Consider the following 18,259-nt stretch of genomic DNA (forward strand, 5'->3'; position numbering starts at 1 on the left):
TCACATGGCTCAGTCTGGACATGCTCACTCTGCACTCTCCCAGATGGCCATGCCTCTGGCTATGTTTCCCTTTTATCTACAATGAACTTTTTCCTCCAACATGCCTAGGAGCAGTCAGGCCCTTTCCTTTTTATTTCCTTTTTTAAATCACCTGGTGACAAAACCTGAGACCAGTCATGTCTATATTCCTTTACATTTTTATTTATTTTCTTTCATTCATAAAGTATTTAACTGTATGTATATTTAAGTCAAACAAGATATTGATATTTGGTGTACAGATGTAGTCATCTACTTTGCTATTTTCTTTTCACAAATCTAGTTAGTTTTAAAAATAGTTATCGTATGTATGTATGTATGTATGTATGTATGTATGTATGTATTTGGGTAGATGAATGCCACAGTACATATCAGAGGACAACCTTCAGGAGTAAGTTCTTTCCTTTCACCGTGTGAGTTCCAGGGATCGAACTCACGTCATCAGACTTGAAAGCAAGCACCTTTACCTGCTGAGCCATCTTACCGGCCCTAGCTAGTTTAGTTTTGGGTTTTGTCAGAAACTGTACCAACAAAATGACTTGAAGAAACTCTCTGAAGGCTAGAGTGATGTGGCTTTCCTTCTGAGAGGAATGAAACCCTCTTCTGGGAGGCAGCACAAGGCACAGGCAGTCTGGGATCGTCCGCAGTTGATGGCAGGACTGGAGCAGATGAGGACAGCGCTGCCTTCCTTGTGTTTCAACCTCAGCTTTGGCAGCCTTTTTTGGAAGGGGCAAGTGGCCTTGGAGGAGAAGGCTTCCGTCTTTCCTCCCCCCACCCCATGTGTAGGTGTGTGCGTTTGCATGCAAGTGGAGGACAGAGCTTGACATTGGTTTTCTCCGAACTATGCTAGATTGGCGGGCCAGTGTGCTCCAGGGATCCTCTCGTCCCCGCCCTTCCAGTTCTGGGATGACAGCCCTGTGTTGTGCTGCTGTTCCAGGTTTATGACATGGGTGCTGAGGACCTGGCTTCTCAGGCCTGTGTAGACCCTGATGCAGCTCTTCTTTAGCTGTGAAGCGTGTTTGTTTTATGTTTTGACTCGATCCTTCTCAAAGTAGGACTTGGCATTAGATTTTGCTTAATGATTATTTTGGGCAGCTGCAAAAATGATCACAGTTGGTAGTTTTTGTTTTGTTCTGTGAGATTTATGTTATATTAAAAAAAAACCCACACAGATCCCAGGTGTTGGGTCCCAAGTGTTCTCAAGGTCATATGTATCTCTGTAAGCACCACTCCACAAGTCAAAGTGAACATTCATGGCACTCAATGTTCTAGGGATTCCTAGAATTCATGGTGACCCTGCCTTGGGCAGTCTCTGCTTTCCCACTGCTGCCTCAGTTTCCTGCCTTGCAATCAGAAGCCACCGGTGAAGTCTCAGCAGGCTGTTTCTTCTGAATTTCCCTCCAGTAGTAGCTCACCAGAACTGACCAGATGCTCTGGCAGTGAGTAGCTGTGAGGAGGGTTCAGAGGTCATCCTGGAGCCCCCTCCACTGATCTTCCCAGCCTGGATAGCCCTTCCTTGTGGCCATATGCAACTGAGGCAGGGTTGCATACAACAGGTGGTAGAGGGGCTGATGCTCAGGCAGGTCTTGGGACCCTCCCTGCTTCCTCAGGTGTGGTATAAACAGTCAACAGAGCCCAGCTAATGTGATTCTTTCGCAAGATGGAACAGCTCAACTCCCCAAGATGGCTCGGACATTCACTCACTACATGTGTGTGTGTGTGTACATATGTGTGGAGACCAAAGGTCAACCTCACCTTCCTCAGTATCCGTTTGCTTTGTCTTTTGACATAAGGTCTCTTACTGAGGCCAGCTGAACCTCAGGATTCATGTCTGCCTCTCCAGCACCAGGATTACAAAGCTGTGCCACCATTCCTGGCTTTTTACATGGGTGCTGGGGATCAAACCGAGATTTTTACTCCTACTGGCAGGCACTTCGTTGATCAGCTGAGCACAGCCCCCTCTCCCGCTACCCCATCAGGCCTTACTCTTCTTGTTTGAGTAAAGCATTGCGACTATCCAAGTGAGCATGTGGAACGCAATGGGGCTTGCCTCCTTTCTGGGTGTATGCAACACAGGCAAGTGTGGGTCTCTGCAACGACATTCTTGGGCAAAGCCTAAGGCTGGGGTAGGGAGTGTGCCAACTAGGTGAGCAGGGGCATCCCAGGGATCAAGTCAAGCAACCAGCCTGGAGTGCTTCCTGCTCCAGCTTTAAATGGAAACGTCAGACAAGCACATTCGTAGAGCTGTGGCACCCACATCACTAAAATCAATTTAGACTTCTATTTCCAGCATTTGTCTCCGATTTTCTAAAGATCAGAAGTTATTTGAAATGTGTGTCCAAATGCAAGTTCAAATCTGAGATAGCCATGGATGGAGAGGAAGGTTTCCAGGATAGCCATCCGGAGCCTGGGACATGCTCTTCCCAGAGGGAGGAAGTCACCCCCTCAGAGACCGACTTTGTGGGGGAGGTCTGCAAGCCTAGCCATGCAGAGGAGTTCAGATCTGGCCATCCCTCTTCTACCGGTCACGGTGTTTGTTTCCAAGCGGTTTGGCTGGAATCTGAGCAGACAACTGCCTTTCATGTTTTATACATTTTATTCATACATTTCTCCAACTCTGAAATGATGAAAGCCCAAGTCTATGGTTTCCCATTACACAGCATCCTACAGATATGTATATTCTACAAAGAATACTATGCAGTTTCTCTTCTTCCCCTGTCACACAAGATAACTGATTAGGGTTTCGACTTGTACTGTGCTGGCAGTGACACCAGCATTGTGGTTGTTCAGGCGACAGGGCAAAGGAATTGGGATGGGAGGGCGTGTGCTAAGGCATGTAAATAGATACACACAGAGAGAAAGAAAAGCAGGACATTTACAAAGAATCCGAACCTTTCCAACCCCTTCAGCTCCTCTTGCAAGCTAAGGCTTTGCTGTACCCTGCGAATACTTACAATCGGATACGGTGAAATATACAACAACCATTAACATCTCTCTCTTTTTATCACTGAGACAATACTTCAAAACCTTTTATAAAAAGGCAATAATACATACAGAAAGAAAGAACACGTTGGCAAAGCTTTAAGCAAAACCAGCCCAGAACTGAGTCTGAATGGCAATGCACCTACACTGCACTGAAACACGATGCTGTGCTCTCAGCACCACCTGCCTGCAGAGGACATCCCAGGCGACATCAAAGACTGCAAATCAACCCCTACCCCCAATTCTTGGTCTCTGCCAAATGAAAAATAAAAGCAAGGCCTCTTTCTGTGGAGGAATGCCTACTTCTACTCTCAAGCACAAGTCCCTCTGCTGAGATGCTCTCCGGGGTCCAGAAAGGCTCAGCCCCGGACCCTATGCTTTCGCATGCTATAGACAATGGATTTAACTCCAAGAAGTAGCAAAGTGCTGAGTTTTACCCATACACAGAGCTGGAGTTGTGCTTGGGGGCTAGAAATGAGGTCTCCCGTGTGGCTGCAAACATCTCCTTCCATTTTCTTTTGCTTGGTCCATTTGCACAGGTTCATTCAAGGGAGTTAATGGAGGGTTGGTGACAGGCAGTAGGAAGTCAGGCAGTTCTCTCCCATCCCCCTAACAGCTAAGACTTGGGGATGCCTAACCCAGGGATGGGGCTGCTCTCTCCCTCTAGCTGCTGCTGTGGCCCAGGAAGTGTAAATGTGAAGGTTGGGACACTCTTCCTCTTCCCCCCTACTTCCTGGATGGATGTGATAGCCGAAGTTCATTCTGTAAACTGGGAGATCCGAGACGTCCCACAAGCTTAAGGCAAATGGACCCGTGCAGCGCCCAAACACACTGGGCCTCACAAGTATGGTCCTGTAGACAGAAGTGCCACATTAAGAGGGAGACCCTATGTCTAAAGGGGCCAGAAAAGGGCAAGTGCCTCCAAACAAAAGCAGCGATGAGAAGAGCATGCAGCCCTTCTGAAAGCCGTAGTGAGAAGCAAAGCATCTTCCTAAAGGAATTAACCAGAGGTGCAGAACAAAGAAGATGCGCACAGGGGCTTCAGTGTGCCTAGGCATAGACAGCCCGTTAAGAGAATAGGCTGAGTGTGGTGCTCCACTCTGAGAAACCATCCGCACAAGCTGCTCACCAGGCTGCTGACCTGAAACAAGGAGTGATGAGGGCTGCAAGGGCCTGGGATGCTAATCAGTGTGCCCTCTCTTCTTTCCAAGGAGACATTTTTATTACGAATTCACTAACCAAGCAGTTCTCTCAATAATGTTAATGGCAAGCGAAGCTTAATTCTGCTCGGCGGCATAAGAAACTGATCTGGGATGCTAAAGGAACATCCCATCAGTGGGAGACAAGAGAATGCTTTGGGCTGCCTCATCCTAAAGGGGCACTTTCTACTCTGGGTAGCCCTTGCTTCCTGGAGGGTGGTTTAACTGACTGAACTTTTGCAAAGAATAAACTGGTAGCCTTAAAGAAGAGACACCTGACTGAAAAACAAGAGAACTCTGGGCTGTAAAGCTTGAAAAGACAGCAGAAGCTTTAAAGGACAGCTCATCTTGCCCACCTGCTCCAGGACTTGGATACTGGGAAGGGATCCCCTTCTTTACATGGTAGGGGACCCTGCAGCCTTATTTATTCAGCCGCCAATAGGGCCTGCTGAAACTCTGTCTTCTGAATGCAAATAGCAAGAAGTAGGTCAACTGGTTTCTTTGCCTTCCTGAGCAGATATTTTAAACATCTCAGCGGATGGGGCTGCATCTAAAAAGGTTACAATGTCCTCTCGACACTGGGAAACTTCCAGATGAGTTAAACTGAGTGACACTTTCCTTTTCAGTGTTCAGATAGAAAGACGATGCGCCTGCAAAGTAACTACAGCCTTCTGATTAGAAAATCAGGCAGCTCCATCTTTGTAAACAAAGAACTAAGGAGATGCAAACATTCCCTCTCCTGGTGTGTGGAGTAGGCTGGGGTGGCAGAGAGGACCTGCAATCTGACTTTCCCACACTTCAACGGGCCACTGATTTAACTGACTGAACTTTTGCAAAGAATAAACTGGTATGCGTGTGTGTCTGGTTCTGCTGATGAAATGGAGGCAGTCAGGAAGCTTTTTAGCAATATCCTGATTGCTCCAGACAGGATTGTACGCATCTTACTGACTTCAGAAGGGCTTTCTTCTCTAGGTCCTAAACACACTGCTTTAGAGTGTGCACTAGTGGAGAAGACAGACGACCCGTTGGAGAAGTCACTGGGCTCTAGGTGCAGGCTTTTCACCACCTGCATAAGGGTGTTTTTCTCTCAGAGTCCCTAGAAGGCCAGTGAGAAGAGAAGCCCCCCAGACCCCCAAGAGCCAGCCACTTCTTTCAGTCTGGAGTCCCAGACATTTAAGCTGGTCTCCTTTGCAAGGCTCATTCTACCTGTAGGAATGCGGTCGATGGCTACAGACAGGCCTTACCAGCATCTTGAGATGTGTTCTTAAGAGCATGTGGGAGCAGGAGGGATTCTACCAGAGGGAGGGCTAGTTCTCTTTCCCATGCCTTAGTTGCAGTCTTCTTTGTGCTTTACTGGAAGAGGCAGGGCAGGTACAAAGCCGCTGACAAGAGTGGCTTACGGTCAGTACTACTGCACAAATGGTGTCTGGCCTGGGTGCCACTTAGATGGGGGTCAGCACTACACAGCCCTATGCAACTCCTGGACTTCCCCCCTCTACATAGCAAGAGACCACTGTTGAGCCTGTCTCTGGTATGGTATTTGGTCACCCCACTGTGGGACCGAACACAAGTTATTCTCACAATGTCTTGTTGGTAAGTTGTGACCCATCTGGGCACGGACAAAGAATGGTATGGTGTAATAGCTGGGGAGGGCGGGAGCTTGAGAATAAAGAGGCGTGTGGGCATGAACGTACCTTCTCTCTTCAGTGCCCAAGAGGAGCTGTTCAGTCCAGAACTCGTTTTGCACATGCTGCCAAGGCACAAAGTGACGGAAGCCACCTAACCCACAAGCAATGAAAGTGATGGTGTGTTTCCAAGGACCAAAGTCATGCCAATGCCTTGTTCTCGCACACAAGAAGAAGGGGAGAGAGTCTAGTGGCCTCTGGCCAAGAGTCTGAGAATCCCAGTCTGAACCTCCTCTAGATTCTGACAGCATGGCAGCGGATGAGATGGTGAATGCTTCCAAAGCAACAAGGACAGGTGACTCCCCTGTGCCAAGGGATAGAGCAAGAGGAAGGAGAGCCCACAGGTGGCTCTTCACGTCAGATGTGAGCCAGGCTGTACTCTGGCAGGCTGCTCTGTTGCCCTGCCAACTGATACTTATTCCTGGGCCTGCCATGGGTCAGTGAGCAGCTATCGAATTTTAAAACAGAAAAGATTACCAGCTTGGAGACCTGAACAAATCTGTAATGAAATGAAGGACCCAAAGGCATTTGATTATTGAACACATACAATGAAGTATATTTTTAAAAAATTGGTCAGACTGTCCTGTTAGTTATCATTTTAAAGGAATTTCCAGAGCTGTTATAGATTATTCTTTTGGAATAATTCAGTTTATAGCGAATGCCTAAACTGGTTTCTTCATTGCACAGTATATTCTCTTTAAATGGGTGCTTAAAACAATTACATACAGATTAAAAATCCGCATTTCTTTGCTTAATTAAAACGTTAATACTCTTAGACAACACAGATCTGAAATGGCAAAACCAGCAATACCCCCTCCCCCTTACAACAAATTAAATTGAGACAAAATTACAAACACATTTCACTACATGATTATTAATTAATAAAAATCAGTTTCTTTTTTTTTCTGTTTTATAAAGTTGCCCGAAATGCAAGGGATGTGCATAGGTTTACAACTTAGTCATAATAGCAATTTATTCTTATTCCCCTGGGTGTGCCCCGTGAACGGAATGTACTTTGCTGTAATTACAGATTGTTTTGTCCAACACAGACACACCGACAGCATGAACGCTCGCGACTGTCCACATGCATTAAGAGTCAAGACCCAACTTCAAATCTCTAAAAGGTTTACAGGGTGCTTCAAAGAGACAGTATCACAGTATCTGGATGTTACATAAAGACTTAAAAAAAAAGAGAGAGGAAAAAAGGCCTTTAAAAATTTATGACTGTTTTGTAATCACTAGACTAATTATCTCAAATAAATAAAGGAAAAAAGATATTCCAATCCATAAAATCAGACTCTAAAAAGAATGTAGTGTTCCACCCCCAGTCAAGGTAACAGAATCATTGTTTATTATTATTAAAATAGATTATAGAAAGCAGCATCTATTTTGTGCAGTTTTTAGGGGCCTTTGAAATAAAAAGCTATGATTTCCAAAAATATAACATTCCAAAGGATTGAATAATACATACATTTAAAGATACATTTTATTAAAGTTTAGGAGAACTGATTAAAAAAGATACTGTCTCTTTAAATTAGTGTGTAATTGTTTTTCTCCTCCTATCTATTCGGACATGACAATAATTATAAATGTAGGTCACACTACAACTAGGTAGTCTCTAGGGACCACGACCTGCTGACACAAGGCCGATAACAAAGAGGCTTTTCCACGTAGGAGGTGGCTCCCAGTTTTAAACTCAGATAGCCAGGGAAAAGCCTAATAGACCCAGGAGACTGGGACCCACTGTGGGGCTGTGCACACGAGCTCGACAGCTTCCTCCAGATGTCTGATTGTCTCATCAATTTCGTTGTTGATAATTGTGAGATCGAAGTAGTGTGCATATGTTCTCTGTAAGACATCGGACTCCTTCTGCAGGCGCTGGAGAGATTCATCCTGGATAGGCATGGTAGAGGGGCAGGAATGGGAGAAGTCAGTTGTAGCCTTTGTCTGTACATCTCAGTTCACCCCAGTGTCAGAACCCCAGGCCCAAACTAAATAATGGCTGTGTGACAGAGGAGATGGTGGTCCCTGTCCTGTGAGGACAGGGTTGTAGAACTCCCACTGGCAACTGTGACTGGTTGACATGTAACAGGGGCCACTGTGAAAAACAGACAAAACCAACACTCCAGCAAACACATGGCCCCTACGCAGGCCTACCTGGGCCTATCCCCAGAGCCATGTGGGGGGAGGCCACACAAAGCATGGGTTTCCAGTGGCTACAGTTCTTTCACTATTCCTCTAAGCCAGGGTGACCAGAGCTAACTCCTATTTGGTGGGAGTACAGTGTGGCTGGGTTGAACTTTTGTATGCCTTTCCTTGGATCTTAAAGCTTATTTGAGTCTCGTGTGTTTGTGCTAACAAGCCTTGTCTTCGGGTAACAAATTAAGTTGTATTTTCCCCCTTCTACTGGAAAGGTTTAGTGTGTTCCAGGAATGGCACACAATAGCCTTCATTGGACAGCAGTCCATGCAGAGGCAAAGCTTTCTCCATGTTACAAATCATGGCTGGAATAAAGCCATTTCCCAAATATAATAGTAACTGCCATCTGAGGAATGTGCCCAAGTTGGTCTGTACTAGAAATGGCCAGGCAAATGTTTGCACGTACTCATGTCTCGAAAACAATTGCAAAACCTTGAGCTCTAAGAAGGCTTGCTGAAGGGTAACACCCCTGTACACACCTCTAATGCTCCTTTAGTGTCCTAAAGAGCCACCGGAAAGAAGGTCTGCTTCTCTGTTTAATGGGCCAGAACTTACTTACTTCCTTCCTTCCTTCCTTCCTTCCTTCCTTCCTTCCTTCCTTCCTTCCTTCCTTCCTTCTTCTTTCTTTTCTCTCTCTTTCTTCCCTCTCTCCCTCCCTCCTTCCCTCCCTCCCTCTTCCTTTTCCCCCTCCCTCACCCTTTCTTTCACTCACTCTCTATCTCCCCCTCCCTCCCTTTCTCCCTCCTTATTTTTCAAACAGGGTTTCTCTGTGTAGCCCTGTCTCTGGAACTTAGTCTGTAAGTTCTTAGGCTGGCTTTGAACTCACAGATATCCACTTGCTTCTCCTTCCTGAGTGCTGGGATTAAAGGGCTGTACCACCACTGCCTGGCAGGTCAATTTTTTTTATGTTGAATTCACAAAGGTCAAGGTAAAATTCAAATTTGACCTTTGTGAGTAAAATTAACTACAAGCTTTCTTCTCAACCTGCCAAATACTAGGGAGTTGTAAACTACTGGTTGGCATCTTACACACACACACACACACACACACACATACACACACACACACACACACAATCTCTCCTTAGGAGTAGACAGGGACAGGGTCTCTGTGTAGCCTAAGCAAGCCTTACTCTATCTGCATATCTGTACATATCTATAGTTTTATGTTTATTTGATTATTAAACCTCTCCTCAGCCAGGGCATAAAAACTTACATTGCATGCTCTGCCACTGCTATGTCCCAGAGCTAAGCAGAGTGGCACACACAGTACGTGCTTAATAAATGCTATTGAAAGAACAAGTGGTTTTTTGACTGATACTGGTCCCTTTAGGATTTATGTAAGTATTAAGTCTATTGTCCAGAGACTGGGTGATTGTGCTAGTAAATGGGGTTCAGGGTAAGAGAATCTGATCTCTGGAGAATGTCAAAACTGTGATACCTTCAGGGACTAAGGAGAGCTGGGAACCCATCCTGGCTAAGCAGGACTCTTCTTCTCATAGGGTACAGCTCTCTGGCAAGGACATGAGCAGGGAGGAAATTCTATTCCAGTCCTCTGCAGGACAGATAGGTACCACAGCAGCCAGGAATTCAATATTCCTATTCTGGGCACTTTGACCAATCAAAGTCTACTAGCTTAGTCACCCTCTACAGGAATTTCAAAGTAGGACTCAGCATGTTTTGATTATCAGGGTTAACAATCCCAATGACTAGTGACCTCAGCCACTAGTCACCTTCTGAGGTCCTAAATACACACATTCTACTTGTATCTGAAAAGCACAGTATTTTAACTGTGGCTCAGTTTCATAAGAAACAACCCCGCCTTTCAGCATACATATTTTCATCAGAGCCAGGAGGGCTTCCTACCAGTCCCTGGAGGCACAGTTCCTAAGAAGTCACTCTATGTGCCACAGGGTTCTATGTGCTATGTTCCTGGGCCCGAGACACTGCTAGCAAATTCTGGTTTGTTCAGAAAGTTGGGCAGATGCAGACATTTAAGGAAATTTATGGCTAGACAGTTATCTTTACTGAGCGACAAAGCTCCCTTATATCTGCATCCTCTAAAGTGAGGCTCGGTCACCTTCACATATAAGTTTGTCCCTTCACATAGAAGCTGTCCCTTCACATGCAAACAGGCTCAACTCAGTGAAAACAAAATGCCTTTATTCAATCAGCAAAAGCAAGGATTTATGGGAATGAAATGTCTACATTCTACATCTATTAAAAGACACAGGCTATATTTCATCACCTCCTAGCTGGTACTTACAGGCAATTTTCTGCACCATTTTGGCAGCTATGGAAAATTAGTAAAAGGGCAGAACAGGCAAAAAATAAAAACAAAACAAAAACAAAACAAGGATGATAATTCAAGAAAAATACATAGTAACCAAGGACAAACGTTAATCACAATGAGGAGTTTGAAACACACATGGGAAAGAACTTTCTGAAAGAATATGCCTTTTGTCAATGAGATGACAAAGAAGAAGGAAAACAGGAGCAATAAAGGTCACTCTAAATATTAAAGACACACATGACTTCCAAGCCTTGATCTAACTGTACTGCAAGATGGGTCAGCATTCATTGTACATAGTCAAAAGTCTGCTGATGGTTCTAGAACCTGAAAAATCATGTTCTTCAGGATAATTGTACAGGAGCGTCTTCCCAGCTCAGGACCACAGGAAGCAGAAGTAGTTAAACTGTCAGCATGTGCTGCTGCCCTTACCTTCCAGGAAAGGAGAGCCTTTGCCAGGGCTCAGTATGACCTGGGCCAGCCTGGCAACTGCTGACTTGAACTGGCTTGAAAGCACCCAAAATTTATTCCTTTTGTAGTGCTGGGGATAGAACCCAGGACAATGTTCATGCTAGGCAAGAAGGCTCCCTGCTCAGGGCAGCTCATTTCTAGGTTGGGTAGTCTCCAGGGGTCTTCATAGGCAGGGCATCTTGGGCAGCCCCACCGAGATCACAGATTCCTTATAGCCCCTCTTGGCTCCCTGCGAAGGAGGCAGCAGACTAGCTGCTCCGGAGGGCAGGGTCTGCTTGGACACCTTGAGCCTTGGGAATTGAGGGGGTTTATGCTTGTACTTCAGAAGCAGATGTACTGATTAAGGCTGCAGGTTGTCCCACTGACTGGTCTAGTCCACATCATATCTCCTGGAACAGACCTCCTGCTATAAATGGAGACGGATACACTTCAGACTGTTTTAGGGAGGAGGCTGGAATTTGTCTAATATTCTGATCCCAGAAGAAACACCCTGCTTAGGCAGTCTAACTCCACATATCAAACAAGGCCCTTGTACTCTGGAAATCAGAGTGCCCTGCAAAAGGACAAAGCAGATCTTTGCTCAGGTGTCTTCAGTATAAGACATACTACACATTCCTTACCATAGAGTGTGCTTGTCCAGAGAAGGGGGAGTTCACTCTTACCTCATTTAAACCTGGAGTGATAGTTGGCGCCGCAATGAAGACAACAAAAGGAGCAAACTCAGCAGTTCTCAGGACCTTCAGTGCCTGTGTGGAAAAGGAAGACTCTTAGAAGAAGAAATAACAGAGACAACATGCAAAGGAGTCTACAAAATGTGATACAACTGAAAAAGTCAAGGCCTTGGCTCAAGATTTTGGCAAGTTATAATTAAATGTACCAACTTTATAAGTAGTGTCCATTGCTTTTCTTGTAAAGGGTAGCTAACAGCCCAGATAAGAGCTGACAAGTAGAACATGTTTCTTAGGAATCTCCTGACTTTGCTGAATTTATTTTCCTTTGTAATAGTTAGCACTGACTATGTCGGTTAATGTTCATTTAAACCTGGTGATTTTAGTTGATGGCAAATGCATTCTAGGTGACTTAGCTCTGCAGGCTGGCTTTCAGAGATTGCAAATCCACTTTGTCACATACCAAACTGCAAACTGCTAAGCAAAGAGAGCAAAGCCTGGTGGCCGTCACTGTGTGCTATAATCACATTCACACGGGTCTTCTGTTGAGAGGCCCTCCATGGGACTCATGGGAGAAGGGGAGACCCTTGCCCAGGGCTGCAATCACGAAGTCCTTCCACTACAGACACTATGTGGTTATGGTCAATAACCTGACCCATTTGAGGACATGGCATTCAAGTGGAAGGCCCTTTGAGGTTACTACTAGTACTTTTCCAAATTGTGGCAAATCTGTTTCTATTCCTCCCTTGGGAAGCCAGGGTACTCTCAGAAATAATAAATACCATCCCAGTCCAAAGTTGACCACACCCAGGTACCTAATCCACACAGGACCGACATGGAAGTGACCCATAGACATAAGGAGTAAATGCCTTTCTGCTCTCTATTTAATTTTAGTTCTCCTTCCCCGGAGATAGGGTCTTAGTATACACAGGTTGTTCTCAAATTGGCTTGCTACTGGCCTGGGGCTTCATGTGTGCACCACTGTGGCTCTTTGCGCAAGAATCCAACATGCCTGTTTTGTTACCTATTTTGCTTTCTAAGTGATCTTTACTTTTTGTTTTCTTTCCCCTGTTTCTTTTTTTTTAAAATATTTGTTTATTTATTATGTATACAACATTCCTTCCATGCCTGCCTGCATGCCAGAAGAGGGCACCAGATCTCATTATAGATAGTTGTGAGCCACCATGTGGTTGCTGGGAATTGAACTCAGGACCTTTGGAAGAGCAGGCAATGCTCTTAACCTCTGAGCCATCTCTCCAGCCCCCCTTTCCCCTGCTTCTTATGCTCCATCCTTAGCCTGGTTTATAGTGCTAGCCCTGAGACTGATTTCCTGCTTTTAGTTTTGGGGCTATTAAATCCATATTACAGCCCACCGCTAGATGGTCTTTCTGGAACACAAACTCCATCTTCTGCTCCTAACCTTTCAACAGCCCCCTCTGCAGTGCAGGGAAAACACATGCTCCTTTAGCATAAAGGCTGAGTCCCATGTTTAACTTGTTCTGCCTAGCACTGCTCCATCTGCGGGGTGCACTGGCCTTACTGAACAACTTTCAGTCTTGAAAAGGCACAACTCTTTCTGGCTTCTTGGCCTTTTTGCTTGGTGCTTCTTTTATTTGGACACCCTACCCTCCCTTCCCACCCTTTCTCGCTGTTCTTTCTGTTTGCCTGAATAATCCTTCAGAACCTAGTTTCTGGAAAGATTTATTTTGAACATGATCTTATACAGACAAGAATGACTTCAAACTTCTAGTTCTCCTGCCTTCATCTCTCGAGTGCTGGGATTATAGATATGCCCAGTTTTATGCGGTGGTGGGGGTTGAAGCTAGAGCTTCCTGCATGCTAGACATGCATTCTAGCACCTGAGCTGGAGCTTGAGCTCTGGATCCTCTTGTGCTGCTGATAGCACACCTGGCAGTTTCTTTGGAAACTTTGCCATTGGGCTCGGAGGCCTTGCTGTGTGTTCCTGAAGTAGCCATCAATCACACTCAAAATACAGTCCCTGGCAGTGGCTTGAAGGCAAAGGCTGTGTCTTGTTTAGTTGTTTCTCTTATACTCAATATGGTACACCATAAATTGCCTTTATGATTCAGTAAAAATGCAGAAACAGTCAATCTAGTATGTACACTACTGATCTTGGCCTTTGCAGCAGGTCTAACTGGAGAGCCTCTGCTCTCCTGGCATCTCTGAGCACATGATTCTAAGATACAATCTGATATTGAGTCTAAGGCTGGCGTGCACTAGGGTTCTAGCTCTAGTCACATACTGTCTTTGGTGAGGGAACCTGACTCACTGTCTTATCTGCCCAAATCTCTTTATTCTACTAAGAATGCTTTCCAAGTCTGCCCATGTTCATTCCTAATAGAGGCAGCTGCCCATTTCTTTGTTCACCTGCTGTGACTGAGCACATGATTTAAGTAAGCCTGACCAGGGTCCTTATTTAGAAATGGTCACTTTGTCACTATTATCTTGGCTCTTTGTTTTTTCCTTCCTATGCTCTGGCAGCAAGGGAATACAACATCAGGCAGGATATAAGTTTTTCTCATCATTTCCACTGGATAAACACACACACACACACACACACACACACACACACACACACACACACACACACACTTTCTCTCTCTGTCAACTAAGCCGTGGAAACATTCTCCTTGCTTTTCTCCCGGAGGTACCTCTGAGTACCAGATAGAAGTGCACACAGCTTGTATGCTGAATGGCACTCACAGAAGACAACAATACCCCAGGTTGGAGATAGCTTTCTTCTTCTTAGTTGCCCACCCCGCTCGCCGCCCAATCCTGTGAGTGCTTTCGATTCTAGCCTGCCATCATGCTACTGCACAAACTCGTTCCTTGAAAAGCAGCAGTTGAGCTCCCAGTGAACTAGCCAAACATGTACTGTGTGCTGCTCCAAGTCTACAGCTGTAAATAAGGAGGGCCACCCAACTGTTAACTGCATGAAAGCCCCAAGGAAGGCCATGTTTATCACATTTCCAGAGGTTTCTTGTGCCTAAAAGTCAGCTCTAGGTTCCTGCCCCTGCAGCTGACAGAAAGTTTAGAACCAAATTTAATGCTTAGCATAAGAACTCCAGCAGTTTCTGTGGTTAGCATACTTGTTGCTGCGTCTTTTTCATGGTTTTCTATTTCTATCCTATATTATTGCATTTTCCAAAATACCAATGTGACTCAAGTCCCAAGTGCGATTTTCCTGTCTCAATGGGCTTCGGCTTCAGCAGCGTCAGCGCGCATCTCCTCGTTTGCTTCTCACAAGCTCTATCCTCACACTCTGCTCTAGGTACGGTTTTCAAGCAGGAGCCATTTTAGGTTCGGGCTCTTGGCTGAAGTTCAGAGTCACTTCAGGGACAGGAAACGGAACTACTCATAAGGAATCCCCTCCCTCAGGTGGTTAACATAGGAGTTAAAGATGAACTCTAAACCTCTGATTTAAGGGGAGCTACAAATTTGTTAATAGTCACAAGCAAATCTCTCTTTCTGGAAGGGAGGAGGGGAAGAAAGAGAGGGAGGGAGAGAAGAAAGAGGAGGAGGGCATGGAGGGAGAGAAGAAAGGAAAGGAGAGGAGACACACACACAGAGACAGACAGAGAAAACACACACTCTAGAAAAACCACTGAAAACATACTGGATTCAAATAATCATTTGATTCGTACTAGATTTAAAAAGTGTCATTCATTTATGAGAGGTAATTTATGAAGATAAATTCATTTTTATAGCTCATCTATGTATGGCCAAGAATTAACCTCAGGTTATCTTGCCAAGGAAAAAGAACTCATTCGACCCAAAGATCTAAGATGCAGGTCTCATCAGACTAATGTAGTTTGCAAAGTTACAAAGTATACAGGGCAAGCAGCTCACTTATTCTGGGACACAAACACTGGTTTCGGGAGAGCACAGTGCTAACCAGAGAATGGAATGGCCTCTGGTTCTGTTTACGCTTTGGTACTGAGGATGGAACCTAGGATCTCCTGCATGCTAAGCAGTGGCCCTGACTCTTTAAAGTTTAGGTTTTTACTAAGTTTGAAATTTTTCTGGATGGCAACTTTTCTCTCTTTGGGCAAAGGCAAAGCTACAGATAATCTGCTACTCACTGTTTTGGACATAAAATCTGGCTATATAGTCCAGGTTGCCCTTGAATTTATGATCCTCCTGCCTCACCCTCCTGAGTGCTGACATCACAGGCATGTATAGCTATTCCCAGCAACTAATATTAACTTTGTAATGCTTCTGATTGGTAGAGAGTTCAAGTTGAAAACTATTAGAAGTTCCAATTACCTACTAGTTATTATTCTACAGTTCTGCTTTATTGGTCTAGATTAGTTCCTCAGGTTCTATTTGTAGGAGAAATGAGCTTTATTGTATTTTTTTTCAGGTTTAATCACCCTATGTACTTTTCTAGATGTTAAAAGAAAATAAATGAATGTTTAAGCTGTAGTGTTATGCATAAGGTGGGAGACCTAGAGGGTGTTCAAGGTTTCCTTGCCTATAATGGCACAAAAGGTTGGGATTTATCATAAAAAAGTAAAAAAAATAAACAAAAAAACCTAACCCAGTTCAAAGCTCATTTTCTTCTGGCTGGAAAAGCTTGTTTTATCACAATTACATTAAATCTGTTTTCTTCACCTATGGCAGTCCATACTGACAGAATTCATTGAGCTTACCAGGACTGGCAATATAGGACTATAATCTCTTGTTATTTTGAAAGCAGCCAGGATACTGTTTTTTTTTTCTAATTTGTTATCACTGCCATGGCCCTCTAGATTGAAATTGGACCACCACAACTTATCTTAAGTTTAGCCTCAATTGTTTGAAATAAATTAAGATTGCACAAAGCATTAGGCATGTCCTAAACGAGCTGAGCACCAGTGCTAGGTGTCATACAATGGGCCACCTATAGGACAAGTGGCTTCAGCTGTCATAGATGTTGAGCAGATTAAAACAAGAAAAGCCACACGGCACTTTCCCTCTTTTGGGGAGTTCTGAGGTATATGCAGAGAGGAATTTCATCCTCACCAGCTTATCTCCTTAACTGCATTCTTAGCTTATGCATGTACATAGCATGACATATTAGTGCTTTGTTGAATCAGAGTTTCTCAGATACAGTGGAAGCCTTAATCTAAATGGCTGAGATAGGAAAGGGGCACTGAGGAAAATGTTTTAAAGTAATTCATTCATAGCCACAAGCATCCTGAAAGTAGGGTGAGGGTGCTCCCCAGCCCTGGAGAGAGTGGGCCGAGTGCAGGGAGGCCCAGGGAACCCTCCTAGTACAGACTCCATAGATAACCTAGATTATACTGCCATATATAGCATCCAGCTAGGAGTCTAGACCGGGTAGGAGAGTCTGGGACCAAAATGGTCAACCAGTTCATACAGGGGCCAGATGGCCCTGGCCCATCCTAGGGCAGAGGCCAGAATGCTTAGGGCCTGCCCTCAAGGGCCAGTGGAACTGAGAGATCACAGTTGTGAGAGGAGGGGAAACAGGAAGCAGGAGAGGAGTGCAGGTGAGCTCATCCAGCAGTCAGGGCAGCAGGGGCCAGTGTGCCCGGCAGGAGGAGGTGCTGGGCCAAGTGCAATGGAGAAAGGATCTGCTGTGGACGTCCTGATGAGTCTGAGAGATGGGTCTCCCGCTCAGCAGTGCAGAGCAGTGCATGGCTGTGCAAGGGCAAGGGACAGGGAGAGCTGGGTGCTATGAGTGGAGCAGCAGCGGCAGCAGCGGTGGTGGTGGTGGTGGTGGTGGTGGTGGTGGCGGTGGCGGCGGTGGCAGCAGCAGCAGCAGCAGGGAAGGCAGAAAGCCCTTGGAAGTGGCCTGAGGTAATGCAGAGGGATCTGAGGAGCCCTGCAGCCAGCATACTGCTAGAGACATTACTACCAGCAGAAAACGACGTTCAGGTGAAGACCAGTGTGGAACCCAAGGAGAGGATGTCGAAGACCAGGACCAGGATTGAGACTTTGCCTCTAGCCACCCCTGGCCAGAAGATTTTTCCAATCCCTAGTAAGGAGGGATTAGTAGTTAAACAAAGATCAATCTGTGTTACACATCATCATATTTAGTTCTATATAGGTCCAAGTTAACCATTAAGTAAACTACAGTGTTTATTGTACTCCTCCCTAGCCCCTAACCAGATCCTATTGTAGTTTCCAAAGTTCTGAGTTCAAGAACCCCACTTGGTCTATAATGGAAATGAATGAAACTATTGGCCATAGTCTGTTAGACTCCTGGAGCCCAGAAACTGAGCCATCAGGGCCCAGGTCACACAGATTGTAAATCTAACGATTTAGGGATGGCTATGAGACCAAGTCTCATGCAGTGACCCCTCAATGGGGCTTTTCCCTGCCTGGGATATGTACCTACGCCTCCTCCTGCGTAAGCAGAAACTGCTCAACTAGGGGTATCTCCATAACTCAGCAGGTGGTCTACCCATTCTAGTCTAAGTGATGAAAGGCGTGGGGGTATAGAGCCATCACAGAAATGGCACATCTGAGTCTTGAGAGTTCCCAGCAGCCTGTCTTGGAACTTCCTCTGATGTCTATCACTCCCAAGTCCTTTTCGTTGTGCCCCACTTCTACCTGGCTTATGCTCAGACTTGAAAAATTAGCTTGTCAGCATTTCTGTTTTGTTTGTATATGCTAAGCATGTGCCCACCTTACTGCTGAGAGGCAATGATGTCAATCCCTATATGAAGTCTTCAGCTTTCTCAAGTTCCATCATTGCTATTGT

General features: G+C 45.2%; 1 protein-coding gene across 22 annotated transcripts in view; it reads right to left on the reverse strand.

Annotated features, from left to right (window-relative positions):
- Positions 1–6,429: 6,429 nt before the first annotated feature.
- Cask (calcium/calmodulin dependent serine protein kinase) overlaps positions 6,430–18,259 on the reverse strand; it is a 337,725-nt gene continuing 325,895 nt past the window's right edge. For 10 of the 22 annotated variants that reach the window (XM_075958471.1, XM_075958466.1, XM_075958473.1 and 7 more), the window contains 2 exons: positions 11,524–11,607; positions 6,430–7,795 (listed from right to left, as the gene is read on the reverse strand). In XM_075958471.1, the coding sequence (XP_075814586.1) occupies positions 7,619–7,795; positions 11,524–11,607 (261 nt within the window). In that variant the 3' untranslated portion in view covers positions 6,430–7,618. Of the gene's footprint in view, positions 7,796–11,523; positions 11,608–17,410; positions 17,531–18,259 lie in introns of all 22 variants that reach the window. The other 12 variants (XM_075958454.1, XM_075958455.1, XM_075958459.1 and 9 more) reach the window with 3 other exon arrangements.

Source organism: Microtus pennsylvanicus, chromosome X (genome assembly GCF_037038515.1).
Source record: "Microtus pennsylvanicus isolate mMicPen1 chromosome X, mMicPen1.hap1, whole genome shotgun sequence".
Taxonomy (NCBI): Eukaryota; Metazoa; Chordata; class Mammalia; order Rodentia; family Cricetidae; genus Microtus; species Microtus pennsylvanicus.